General features: G+C 35.0%; 1 protein-coding gene across 1 annotated transcript in view; it reads left to right on the top strand.

Moving 5' to 3' along the window:
• Positions 1 to 4934: 4934 nt before the first annotated feature.
• LOC128868648 (cathepsin L) overlaps positions 4935 to 14797 on the top strand; it is a 39874-nt gene continuing 30011 nt past the window's right edge. Inside the window, exons 1-2 of the mRNA XM_054110961.1 lie at positions 4935 to 5219; positions 7907 to 8012. Coding sequence (XP_053966936.1) covers positions 7920 to 8012 — 93 coding nt within the window. The 5' untranslated portion in view covers positions 4935 to 5219; positions 7907 to 7919. The remainder of the gene's footprint in view (positions 5220 to 7906; positions 8013 to 14797) is intronic.

Below are 14797 nucleotides of genomic sequence, written 5' to 3'. Positions count from 1 at the left end.
GGCGAGAGTCATTGAAAATTTTCAATGATAAGATTGTGTCTTCCGGTTAACAGGGCGTATGCGGCACAATTAATGCCAAGCGACGCCTGAATGCACACTATAGTTGTAAGTAATGGACAGTTATGGCGATAGATTTATGCTAATATTTCAGGTATTTGAATGGAAAAATTTTTTTAAGTATAATAAATTATTTTTACACCCTTCAAATGCGATTTTTGAGTTTTATTTAATTCTTATCTGTCTATTTCATATGTATTCATATTTCATACATATATGAGTACATAAAAATAATGTTTAATAACTGCCAACGATTTTTAATTTGATATTTTGAATTTATAGATACACATTTCTGAAATATTTTATATACATTCAACACAATTATTCAATTATTTTAATGAAACGTACAAAATAAACTAACTTTCACGGTAAAAATACCGGGTGTCTTTTTAAGAGAACTTAAAGTTATAATACGAAATAGAAATATAACTTTTAAAAATAATTTTTTTTATCATAATCTGGAAGATAATTTTCTGCCATTTATTTTTTGAATATAATGACGAGCGAGATATTCCGCCACGGCATCTATGCGACCAGTCCAATTTTGTTCGTACGCCGTCATTGGTTCAACTTCGCGAAGAGATTTATTATTTATTTTTTCAAAGTTAGTTTTCACAATTTGGAAGCGTTGTTCTGTCGTAGCTCCCTCCATTTGTGGATCATCAAGACGCACACCACAAATAGAAGGAAGAGCTCGGTCAAACACCTACCAGAAGTGTCATCGCCAATTATTATTATTTTTTTATCATTTACTTACTCGTAACTTTATATTTCTTTATTCGATGAAAAAGTTTTGTGTGTCATTCAAAATAAGTTATTTAGCTGCTTACAATGGTATATAAACGGTCCATATATCATAAGGACTGCCACACCAGTGTTCGTGAACCGCTGCTTGAGACGCATTCTACGTATTTGGTGGCCAGACAACTGGATATCTAACACCGAATTGCATCGACGATGCCATCAACAACCAATCGCAACTGAAGTAAGAGAACGTAAATGGAAATGGCTTGGCCATACCCTACGGAAAGGTGGCACAGAAATCAGTAGAAAAGCGCTGGACTGGAACCCCCAAGGACAGCGCAGAAGAGGTAGACCTAGAGGCTCTTGGCGACGCTGCATCGAAGAGGAATATAAAGCCGTGGACAAAACAATGACCTGGCAGCAAGTGAAAAATATATCCGGGAATCGTATAAAATGGAAAAATTTTACTTTGGCCCTATGCTAAGCAACGAAAACTATGGAATGATGATGATGATGATGATGATACCTATATCATAAGGAATCAGAGCAAGAAAGTAAAGTATTCGAGGAATTTTAAATGTTTATACAATTCGAATGGCTTTTTAAATGGTTCTGTCGTTAAACAATGCAGTAATAATAAGCTACTCTCAAAACAATTTCCAAAAAACTGTCTATAATTAATGTTTGAGTGAAATTTACTGTTCAACGCTTTTAGAATGGATTACCTTTTTCTCCCTACAAGAACGTATTCAGAAAAAACTACGCCTGCTACAGCCCAATTGCTCGCCCTCTTCATGAACTCAATGGGATCTCAAATTCTATTGAACTTTATTACCAAAACTATGCTTGTGGGCTTTAATTGAGCCTTTTGTGGTTAACTTAAAAAATCCATGCATGTTCAACGAAGATATTTGACCCTTATATTTCATCATAAAAACATACAGTAAACTCAAAATATTTACTCAATCGCTTTCCCATTCTCAATTCAAATTTATTTTCATTTTTCGCTACTCCACTTCATTTTTCTTATTTCAATATTCCTATTTCTTACCAAGCACTTGGTTAATTTTTTCCTTTCATTCGGGTGACTCTGTTCGGTATAATTTTAGTTAAACCTGGTTTTGATTTTTTGTCTATTATTGACTAAAATATAAAACTTGCTTCTAAGTCAAAATTTAGTTTTAATTAAAATATATTTTAACTTATGACTATCACTACAGGCCAATATTTTTATAAAAAAAAGAATAAAAATATTAAATAAATAGTCAAAACATTCCTTTCTTCATATTTTCCTCCATTGCAACCCTGAGCACCGACTTTTTGACCAGTGATTTACACCGAGCATAAAAGAAACGGAAGTGAGCACCAACGAAGAGTGATTTCGTACTTGAAGCATAAAAGTTTCATCTCTCTCATCATCGCTCTTAGATGAGTAGCCGTTACATTGGTGTGGGCAGCTACAATGCTCGCATGCAGAAATCGCCATGTAATCGCAGCGACGTTGTGGCGCTTAAAATTTCTTGACGCTGCACTTTTGATTGTTACATACTCTTTGCACAACTACATGCATTTCCACCCTCCCAGCACTTACACTTAGCCAAAACAAGAGGTGATGTGGATGGACTATGTACTCCCCTATATGCAAATCTGCTCACAATGGTTTTGTTGTTATTGGTCAAGCTTCGGATTTGATATAGTGGCATAGCATTGTTGATGTTGTCAGGAATGTCGATGCATTGATATTCATAATTTATAGTAGTTCCGAAATATATGTAAGTCGGTATAGTTTTTTAGGTTCAAACCTTCTTGGGAAACCTAATCGATTGCAGGAGACCCTCTATGTAGCCCAATCACAATCAAATGTTCAGCCAACCTTTTTCGATTGTTTAAATTATGTCAGGTACTAAAGAGGTACATACAGTTTGGAATCGATGTTTCGTTATAGGTAATGCACCTTTAAAAAAGTTATAAAACTAATTTGAGCTTAGCAAAAACTTTAGAAGAACCAGACAATCGAAAAAAAACAAATCAGCTTCATTGGCGAAGTCAACTTATGTGGAGTCTCCTTTCATGCTAGATACAAATACATACAATTAAGTATTGGGGGAAACCCCGTATTTTGTGCTGTACACCAGACAGATCGAGTTCGCCAGTTTGGCTCAAATTTCAGTTATTTGAGAGCGTGGCAGACGGTGTACAAAATACAAAAGGTGGCGCCTTCCGAAAACCGCAATTTTAAATGTCGGGAATTTGACAATCGATGACGTCAGTGCCGCAAAAAACCAAGACAAGAAGTTCCTTATTTTAAATATTCAGTGAATGGCCCGGCTATTGTGATTTTAAAACTTGTAATATTTAAATTAAACAAACTAATTACCATGAAGTACCGCGTGTTACACTGTAAAAGCAACAACTATGACAATACCTCAAAATCTTGGTGAAAAGATTTTTAGAGGTGTACTACCGAGTAGACCGTTATCCGGCTCTGAGCGAATTTGATAGATATGCCGACGGCATTCGTTTTGTGTTTCACGAAACCCATAACAATTGAATTAAAAAACTGCCTGCTGCATGACGTATCGAAATCACTTATGGTAACTTGTTTGACAGTAGCAGTCAATCGTTTTGGAATAACAATTTGCTTAAGTTCATCATCAATATTATCAAAACGTTGAACCATTTTCCGTTTCAATTCAAATGAAATCTTCTCACTGAAAATCGCATGGCCTTTTGTGCCCGTAACGGACCCTACATAAGCCCAACCAAAGTGAAAGAGTTGATATATTTCGTTTAAATTTCGAAGAGGCTAAATTTCTTTTTCATTTAATGAAGTTTCTTCTGTTACTCGAAAATACTAGGAATGATTTTTACGGATTTCTTGAAATTGAAATTAACAGTCCGCATGCGGTAGCTCATTACAAATGGAGATTTGGTTTTCAAACGTTTCAAAATAGGATTAATATACAAATTTTAGTAACGTGTCTTGCATGCGTTCCGACAACACTGTCTTTCTATCTTCATATGGCTGTGTTCATACATACCGCGTCGACACACAGGGCAACACAGAATTGAAAGAAATCATAACTTGTGTGTATGAACACGGCCACAAGGAAACATATGTTGCTTCAACTTTGCAATTTCTCTTTTAATGTTGTTCATGTTGTTTCACACAGGGCAACTCCGTTGTTTGCAATTGTTTTTAGGCTAATTAGAGATGCCATACCATAACGCAATAATCTAAATCGTAGTGCTCTATGGTCATCTATTAATGGCGCCATAGCAATAAACAGCTGATATTTACATACATACAACAAATATATAACATTGTTGATTTTGAAAGCGCAGAAACTAAAGAACAGATAAAAGCATGAGCAGTGACGAGGAAATTAGTAATATATTCAGTAATATAATGGCATTAAATACCATAATGCCGCAAATAAACAATCAGCTGTTTATAAGTACGGTGAAAAAGCAAATTTCAATTGATTTGAACGTTTACGGTTGTGACTACGACATTATGTGATGTCACGTCTAATTGATTACAGTGTAGCGCATAGGTTTATTCGATCAGCTTAATTTATGTGGGTATGGTTCTGACCCCTCTACTTGAACCCAAGGAGTATTTACAGAAAGTGGTGTGAGTAGATTAGTTGATTTGCCCTTTTTCCATTCGCCTTTAATTTTGAAATGTCAGTAAAATGGAATGATGGAAATTTGTTGTTGTGATGTGAATGCGAGTCCCCATTTAGTAGGTGGCCATAAAGTTAGTGTAGTACCCACACAAATATCTTTATGCGATTCATGAAATACAGATTAAATTGTCGGCCGACAAAATGTGGAGTATCCGGGATTCTAAAGTCCCGTCTACCTCCAACTTTCGGCGTTCAATTCGCTTTGTTGAAGATTGCATTTGAGTGCAAAAAACATCACTAAATGGAGGACTCGGCACTAATTATTTTTTTAACTAAAAAAAAGCACTAAATAAAGTGCTTAAAGCATGAAGTTGGCAACTATGCACAGAACAAAGAAATAAATATGACCAAGACGATTCGCCTTCAAAACACCACAACACAACAACAAATCCACGAAAGTGTAATCAAAATGGATGCAGAAAACAGAAAAACGAATTAGCAACGAATATAACAAGCGCAAGTGGACGAGAAAAAATTATTTGCAAATTGTGAACGCAAGTGACTGGTTGTCTCTTACAAAATAGCTAAAAAGGGCTTACGTATAATTGCTTAATCGTTTCATTTAAAGAAAGTGTAAAGAAAAAGGTTTAAATAGTGAATTTGTAAAGCCTACAATACCGGAGTCGCAACGACGAGACAATCGGAGGGCAGCAAACAATTGCCATAATTCCATTAGTACAGTGCGTTTACAGTCAGCTTCAGGAAATACGCATAAACAATAAATAGGTAATTACAAAATATATGTATTATATACATATTTATATGCAAATCATTTTAAGCAAGTGGGGCACAAAGAACGGTAAAATTTTAGATTTTAGTTAAACTGACTAAAATTTCGTCATGTGACTGCAGACCAATGAGTTACTTGTTTTTCTGATAGTTTTTGATCCATCGGTTACGAAAAAAATCTGTTTTGCGCAGTAATCGATTGTTTACTAATCTCAATCTGCAACCATGATAATAGTTTTGAAATTGTACAAGTCCATAAATATGTGCAAACCGAAATATGTGCCATGAAAACTCGAAACGATCCTGAAAAATTTACTTTTTTTTTTGGTAAACAGAACGACTTTGCTGGTGGAGCTACATATTTATTTGTTTAACGACATACGATACCCTTGTTCAATGAATTTCACAATAAGTATGGATGCCTAACTGCTTTAATTTACGTATACAAGGTGGTTAAGACAGAAACATTCGCATTAAAACTGAAATGAAGTAAAGAGAACTCCATTTATTTCCGCATATTATAAGTTTATAGAGAGACAGACATTATAAAGATGAATTGACTCAATTCCATGCATGCGCCTGCTTAGGCTGGCTTTGAAGTAGCTCAGTTTCCGACGTGTTTAACTTATGGCTCGGAAAAACGTCGATTTGTTGGAATCAGCAGTAAGCTAATTATCTTCGACGGAGTTGTGCTATCTCGAACAGCCACTATCTAGTCGTGCACACCGTACGGCGAAAGGGATCGTGAGTACTGTTACTTAGCTAAGCAAAAAGATACCTGTTTTTGGACAGCCCTGTATAAGTATGTGATTTTTTTTTTCTAAACGAGAAACGAGTTGACTTTACTGTGGAGGCATCCATAGAAAATGATCGTCTGAATAGCTACATATGTATGTAATAAACTTAGTGCTAATTGATTTCTGTTTGCTCTCTCTGCACGTTTGTATGATAGCGCTGAATTAGTTTTAAATGCAAATTAACACCATGTTTTTTTGTTTGTTGTTGTTGTTTATAAATATTTTAAAACTAAGTTCTAGAAACTAGCTAAAGTTATAAAGAAATATAGAAATGTTTCATGAGACTAATTTGATTTTACTTGTGTTTATGTATGGTAATATATTTAAAAATATTCATAGAAAGGAATAGTTAAAATGCATTAATAAATACTTTCAACAAATTCTCTCTTTGCCGAAATGGGGACACAACAAAATGTTTTTTTCTTCTTTTTTTTTTGCCTAATCTTTGTTTATATTAGTGCTGGCATTTGGTGTTATCTAGAAATTCAACCTAAAGTAGTTTCAAATCCGACTCATTTGACCCCATTCGTAATACAATACATTTTTACTTTCATAAACAGAAGAAAGATAACAAAGAATAATAAGAAAAATGGCTAGGAAAGCTTCTCTAGTTTCGGTGAGTAATGGCTTATCTGTGAGAACCCTGGTTTAGCCTATCCTCTTACGAGTCACTCAATGTTATAAAGCTTAAATGTATGAATGATAATTTTTCTTCGTGAATCCATTGGGGTTTGATTTGTATAGACATTTTTTTAAATTTATTTATTTATTGTTTTGAATTTACATTTTTTTATTTATTTTATTTATTTTTTATTTACTTTTTTATTTTTTTTTAAATTTTTTTTTATTTAATATATTTTTAATTTTTTTATTTTTATTTTTATTTTTTTTTTTTTAAGCTTACATGATAATAAAATTATTAGTAAACTCAAGCAAACGCAGCGGTAACAGCAGAGACTTTCGGCTGTGTATAGAAATTATTTATATGGTTTATTGGTTTCGTTTTCGCATGCTTTTTTTTTTCTTTTATTTTTGTATAAATAAATTCCATCTTTTCCTCAATACAATTTTTTTTTTGCATTTGTGTAAATATGTAGGTACGTACTCCCATATGGCTTTATTTTTCAACAATACAAGTCTTTATTTAAAATAAAACAAAAACAGTTGCTTCTCTCCTCTCTCTCTCTCTCTCTCTTTCTACTTGAATTTTTACTCTTCTATATTATTTTACTTTTTTTTTTGCGACACTGACGTGACAAAATTACCTGATAATCAGCTGTTGAGGCCACATATACGCTCGCAAAAGAGCTACAAATGTGCATATACATATACATACATATGTTATGTACCCAAATATTCCAATTAAATTGTTTGCATTGCCCTTAACGTTTTCGTGATCTGCATTAGAGTACTTATTTGCAAACATGTAGATTTTTAAATTTTAATTGCGATTTTATCAGCGTTGCTTTTTTCTAGTTTGCCGTTGCAGTTCATAATTTTTGTGCAGGACTTAATTGATCTTAATTGTGGATATTTATTAACATGCAATGTTTTCATTAACATTTATGCAACTATTTTAAGGAGTTTTTCTTATCTAAAAGAAAAATACCAATTGCTTTACACAAATGCATTGTTTTTCCATAAATCTATATTAAATTTTTGTTTCTTTTTTATCTTAACAAATTTGCTGTAATTTCCATTAAAAGTGTTGAATTTATAAATCAAAATAGTAAGCTACTTTCTAAGGAATAGTTCAATTGAGTATTTGAAAGTTAGTCCCGTTTAAATTGGGATATTTTAGGATGCAACTCTGTGTATTTCTTTATTGAAAAATATTTACTTGCTCCATTAAATTTGTTAATAATTCATTGTTTTCATTTGTTCCAGATTTAACGCCAAAATGCGCGCAGTATTAATCTTCGTGGCGTTGTTCGCCTACGCCAGTGCGGTCTCGTTCAGCGACCTCGTGAAAGAAGAGTGGTTTGCCTTTAAGGTAAGTTCTTCAATTTTCAACTGTTTGTTTTAATAATTGAATTTAAGTTTCAATACAAGTATGAAATAAGTCATTTATGTGTGTCACAAGCAAGTTGTCAATTCTGGTCTAAATCCTGCATGATGCAAGTGGATAAAATCGAAATGAAGCATTTTACGTCAGTCCAGCTTACATTAACGGAATAACCCGTATTCGCTATATGAAAGATCCTTACAATGGAACAACGCCAGAAAAGTATTTGCTGTAGTGGCAAAAACTAAGAAGTTTCAACAATGTATTCAACTCCAAATGATAATTAATAACTTAAAAAGCTATCGAACAGCGGAGTTTGAGAAATCATCTGCTTTGGCTGGGAATAAGGGCGAATGTCATGTCGATTCGAAGACTCGCCGCCGGGACATTTTGTTGTAACATCAAACATTTCCCATACATTTTTGCGTAATTCTGCTGATGTGAGAGTTATTGGCCCAATATATTATATATTCGGTTGTTGTTGTAGCTGCAAAAACATTCCCCATACATGTACGGCGAGTCCTTGGCCGGATATATGGTAAATCCGGGTCGTTCCAGTAACGTAAAACTGACGGTCGGGGGGTCGGTCTGTTAGCTTAGAGCCAACTATAGCGCGGCACCGGTCGTTCCTACGGCAATCGGTTCTTTGCTACCGGATTTATATCTGGCCAAGTACTCTCACTCCAGCAGCATTATTTGCCATATATGTATGGGAAATGCTTATGCTGCTGCAACAACACCGTCAGAGCTAAATTCTAATTTCATTTTAGTGGAAATATTTTCTGATTTTATTACAGCCAAGCAAAGAGAAGTAAATTGTGTTTTATACCATTTTCATAATTTATTTGCCGAAGTTAATGTCTTCCTTGTTAAACCTGAAAAAGAGTTTACTTATTATTACCTGTTTCGTTTTCACACAATCAGGCTTCAGCAAAGAGCATAAAAATCTGAAATTTGTTGAAACTTTTGCTGTTATTACTTTAGGATTATTCCAAATTCGCATCACTTAATTTAGGAATGTTATAAAAAGCCATACGCTCTTGGTTTTGATTTATTCTCTGGGGAAACAGGCTCTGTATTCCGTTTAATTTCTTCGAAGAAATGTCTTTAATTATTGTTAATTTTCACTAATTACCTAAATAAGTATTATTATTGATATGTAGGTATGTAGATGTTTTAATACTTAGTAAGGTTTTTTTTTATAATTGGCAGTATGCACTGACCACTGCTTTTGCGCATTGTTGTTGGCCGGCACTACGTGCTAAGAATTATTGCGAACTCAGACTGGTGTAACAATGACTGGCACGGCTTGCGTGGAATGACTAATTTGCGGCGTCAATAGAATTGTTGCTTCTGGATTGCACGATTCTTACACGGTTTTATAGCATGCGTTGCCATACAATGTTTCAAAACTATATATACATATGTATGTATGTACGTGTGCAATATGCACGTGAATGGACTGTTTACTACTGCGTGTTAATCGTAAATGCAGACGCCAAAAAATGTTGACACCTCAAATGTTGTAAATTGCTAAATTTTCTTTTTATTAGTTTTCATTGAATGCAAAAAAAAAAAGTATACTTTTGACGACTTTCTTTGTTGAATCATTCAATACAATAAATTAAATGGCGATTCGTTGACAAACAAATTAACATAATAAATAATTAAATAATTCCTTTTTACACATTGTTGAGAATGTTGAGACGCATTTTTATCTGCGCCTTTCCTGGCGATTTGACAACACACCATAATGGAAGCGAAGCGCTCATAGGTGAAGAGGAGAGGTTATAGAACTTAAGCTGGCACCAGATCGTGTGCCCGCGCCAAAGCAAGCCTTTATGTGGAGGGTGAAGAAGATTTAAATATTTCAAAACCCTCCATAAGAATAAACTGCGAACGCGCACAGATATTCTTACTGGCTCCTGCAGACTGCGAAGTTGTTGCTGTTGTAATATCATCAATCTTTCCCATTACATCAACAGCTCTGACTGGCAGTAGATATCTTTAGTACTACTTAGTGATGGCAATGGTACTTCAACCCTTTCACCTACCTACCACCCTATCCCTGTTCAACACCTTCACAACGAGGCACAAATGCTCCCTGTAATGGAGCTTAACAAACTGCTCAGGACCCAACCCGTCGAAACAGCATGTTTCCTGGGCCCACCTTTAGATGAGCTAGGCGAAGACGACCGGTGATATGCCCTACACTGGCGGGGCTTCTATTACTGTTAACAAACAAACCTACCTACCTCCCTACTTAACATCGTATATATATATTTTTTTTTTGAAACATAGAGCCTCAATAATAAATTTAGGAACTTCACGTGACGCCAAGAGCGGTCTGTTTGTAACGCTTCTGCTTCGCCTAGTCGCCTCCACGTGTTGGTTGGTCTGCCGCATTTGCGATTTTCTTCTGCTTTCCAGTCTAGAACTGCTTTGCAGATGCATTCATTGGGTTTCCGTGAAATATGGCCCACCCATTTCCACTCCCGACGCCAAATTGCTGGGCAACATACCAAATACCACATGACCTTTCGATAATCGACTGCGTATATGAGCTGCCGGTCAGTCGTCTTTATTGATGAGACTACCGAGATAACACCATTTTTCTACTTCTTTGGTTTTCGTACCGCATAATTGCAAAAGTTGACCTCCTGTGGTATTGACGCACATTATCTTTGTTTTAGTGATGTTAATTTTTAGACATCATAACATTTCCCATAAATAAATATTTGGGAACAGTACTTGGTCGGATATATATCCGTGTCGCTCCGATGACGTAGAACGGACTGTCATGGGCAACAGAGGCTGCGAAGTCATCTGCAAAGGTTCGGGATATAGACTAATTGTTCCTGTCTGTTCTGTGACTTGCCCCCAGAGGCAAGGATCCGGACGAGGTGTTGCGTATAGTAGAGACTATAATAGATTTTAAGCGTTGTTGTAGTAGCATAAACATTCCCCATATATGGCAGTCCTTGACCGGATATAATAGGGATGTCACGATGGGTCTGTTCCGTCTATTGCGGCAACGCATTTGACTGACGTGTCGTGTAAAACGTACCTTGGTGCCGCTATGAAAGCATTGCCGCATATAAACAAATTAAAAGCAAACGATGTTCTTGTTGTGAAAGCAAATATTATATTTCGGTTTTTATTGGTTGTAAAATATATTATAAAATGAATGCTTAGTGAAGCGAAAGGGGGTTTTAAAAGAATGTATGGTAGTCGTAGACTGTGTGTGCGACCATCACTTTGAGATCAGAACGCACATTCATCAGGGCTACTTGGGTAATCCATTATGTTTCAACTTGACTTTAGCAAAATTAAAAAAAAAATGAATAATTGTAAAAGTTATCGCTGTTTGCGTGGAGCTCGTTTCTCCAGAAGTCCCTTGGTGATCATCACAAGGTCCTGGACATTCATCTAAGCTCAATCGTACAAGAGAAATTAGTTTTACTACAATAATAGATAATCTTGTGCCTGATCGAAGCTTTTTTTTTTCAAAATTAACAATATGGCGGCATCAGGCAATATTTTTCAGATTTTCGAGAAAAAAACCGATTGTTTAAAAAAAGTCGAAATTTTTGAAAAAAAAATTCTTCGACCTCACACGAGTTTTTTATGTTTTTCAAAAGCAGTATAAATTTAATGAAATATACCAAGCAGTTTTTAAGTTATAGTGATCACCAATTCAAAAAACACAGTTTTGAGAAAAACGCATTTAAAAGTTTTGTTATCGATTTATGGATCGCCCTTTCACACAATATTTAAAAAAAAATGCATACAAAAAAATCAAATTTTTTGAAAATTCTGACCGCCCCTAACGGACTGTCATGGACTACCCCTTAATTTAAATTCCATTTATTTTTTGCATTTAATTTGATATAATAAAAAAAAATCACCGTTAAAAATTCCCGCTATACTAAATTGTTCTTCAAACAGTTGTCATATTCGCCGCACTTGCCGTACGGCAAAAGTAGAAAGTTGCCAATTTTTGTGTATTCTGAGCTCCAACTGTCATGCGATAGATCTTAAGATCGAAGTGTACTCGTATATCTCTATTTCCATAACTAAGTATAATATATGCAAATAGAACCCATTATTGTATTTGTTTTAATTTTTGTCAAAGTAATTGACGGCCGCCGTAGCCGAGTGGGTTGGTGCGTGACTACCACCACTCGGAGTACGTAGGTTCAAATCTCCGAAATGAAAAAAAAAACAGTTATTTCTAATAGCTTTCGCCCCTCGGCAGGCAATGACAAACTTCCGAGTGTAGTTCTGCCTTTTTTATATAAATTATATATATATGTAATTATAAAAAATATGACAAAATAAATTTTTTCTCGTATTAATTTATTGAATTCATTGCCCTCAAATGAGATAACAAACTTCTCTGTTTTTATTTTCTGTTTCTACAATAGTTAGTCACTCAAGCGATTATTTGCTATGTACAAATATTATATAAGCAGATGCAGATATATACATACATTTGTGCGTACATATGTGAATTCTTTCGATAATTGTTTTCCAACACTTCTTTGGAACACTACTCACTTTTCTTCAAATTGTTGTTGGATTAAAGAAGCTATACGCCGCTTATTAGTTGCTGCGTAGTTGCAATGTGACAACACGCGCCGGAGAGATCACACGGTCCGGTCACATAGACTGATATGACAGCTGGGATAAGCCTAAATGCATTCATCCATGCAGCGGGTTTTAATCAGTCTTCTTATTTTGCTTGTTTTTATACTACAGTCTAGCATTTTCTTATCACAAAATGTTACGAATACGAAAAAAAAAAAATGGTTTTACTAATCACCAATAATAGTGGAACCAGTTTTGAATAGATCTTTTCGTTAGCACTTGACAGCTTTCATTAAGAATTTTATTTTTATTTACAAAGTTTTGCAACTGCGTTGTAGTTCTACTCATTCAAATGGGTCAGCCAATCAGTTGCAAAAATAAAACTAAACAAAAATTTCACTTCTGTAATCTATTATTTATTGGTGTCAATTTATATACAAATACGGTGCTTAAAAGTATTTGTTTTATCAGCTATAAAGTCTATACACCTTTTTGTGTCGGTACTAAAATTAGCTTATCGGCCACAAGTGCATAGTGGCTCCGAGTCTGTGCACAAATAAGAGCAATTGCAGTATTTTAAGGTCGAGTGGAGCTGGGCCCAATGCACCTTTATAAAAATACTTACGTACCGAGTATTTCATTTTTATCTGCCCAGGTTTAAAATATTTACATTATTTAGAATCATCCCTTACGTGGTTTCTAAAACATTACAAAGCACTCGCGCATAGGTTAGGTTAAGTTTTTGTGGCAGTCGGCTTTGAATAACCAACTAACTTAGAGCTTGCAGGTCCGTCAGTGTTTATTCATCATGAACAAGAAAACATCTTACTTCAATATGATCAAAAGAAGGGGGAAAAAGGCTCACTACCACCTAATTTCCTCTTACGAATTTAGCATGGGTATTGTAGGAAATATTTTGAGTATATACATATGTATGCATTATTATTAATATCTATCCTCAGTAGACAAACCATTAAAGTTTTATAGGGCGAAAATTTTTTCACGCCAACAACGTCACTGGGATTCAGATTCGATTGAACGTTTTTAGTAAGGTTGAAATGTTGATAATGAATGGTAGGTCTAGATCAAGGTCGCAACAAGCGAATTTTTTTTTTCGAACTCCATTTATTCCATACAATCTGTCATAACAATAACAATAAGTACTATTTTTACCTACAATTTAAATAAGAATAGCTTAGAGTAAGAATTCCCAGTGGAATTCGTTACTTAATAATGAGCAACATATAACATATACATATATTATACAATTTTACAACTTTTGCATTTACGTATATTACGGTTTAAATCTTTGCATTAAATCGTTAGGCTGACATTTTTTTAATCTTGAGGAGTAGCTTATCTTGGAAAGGTTATTTGCTCGATTATTCGGATGAGTGGCAAGTCGGTTGTTGTATCTCTGGCTGAGGTTGTTTATTTCTTCGAAAACTGTCGTAACTTTTAGGTCACGGTGCAATATCTCGTTTCGTACAAACCATGGCGCATTGGCACACATGCGGAGCACCTTTGACTGAAATCTTTGCATGATTTCTAGATTTGATTTTGCTGCTGAGCCCCATAATTGAACGCCATACGTCCATATCGGTTTCAGAATAGCTTTGTAGATAAGCACCTTATTGTCTAGTGTAAGTGCTGAATTGTAGCCGATTAACCAGTGTAGTGATCGCAATTTCAGTCCAAGTTGCTTTCGCTTTAAAAATATATGCGATCGCCAAGTAAGACGCCGGTCTAATAGAATACCTAAATATTTGGCATTATCTGTTTCTGGTATTGGAACGCTGTTAAGAGATACGGCAGGACATGAGCCATTTCGAAGAGTGAATGTTATCTGCGTCGATTTGCTTTCGTTAGCTTTTATGCGCCATTTTTTCATCCAGCCGCTAACACTGTTAAGGTTTTCTTGTAGGTAATCAGAAGCAATTGAGGGAAGGGTACTCCTGGCCATGACGACTGTATCATCTGCATACGTGGCTGTATATGTGTTCTTTGATAGTGGAAGATCTGCCGTGAACAAAGTGTACAAGACGGGGCCTAGAACACTTCCTTGTGGTACACCTGCTCTGATTGCGTGAAGGTTAGTGGTTTCGTTGTTTACTTTAACAAGAAAATGTCTATTTTGCAAATATGACTTTATGAGCATATAACAGTTGTGCGGTAAGCCCTGC

The sequence above is a fragment of the Anastrepha ludens genome, chromosome 6 (genome assembly GCF_028408465.1).
Source record: "Anastrepha ludens isolate Willacy chromosome 6, idAnaLude1.1, whole genome shotgun sequence".
Classification (NCBI taxonomy): Eukaryota; Metazoa; Arthropoda; class Insecta; order Diptera; family Tephritidae; genus Anastrepha; species Anastrepha ludens.
The sequence above is the reverse complement of the archived record's forward strand: the minus strand, read 5'-3'. Positions and strand labels throughout refer to the sequence as shown.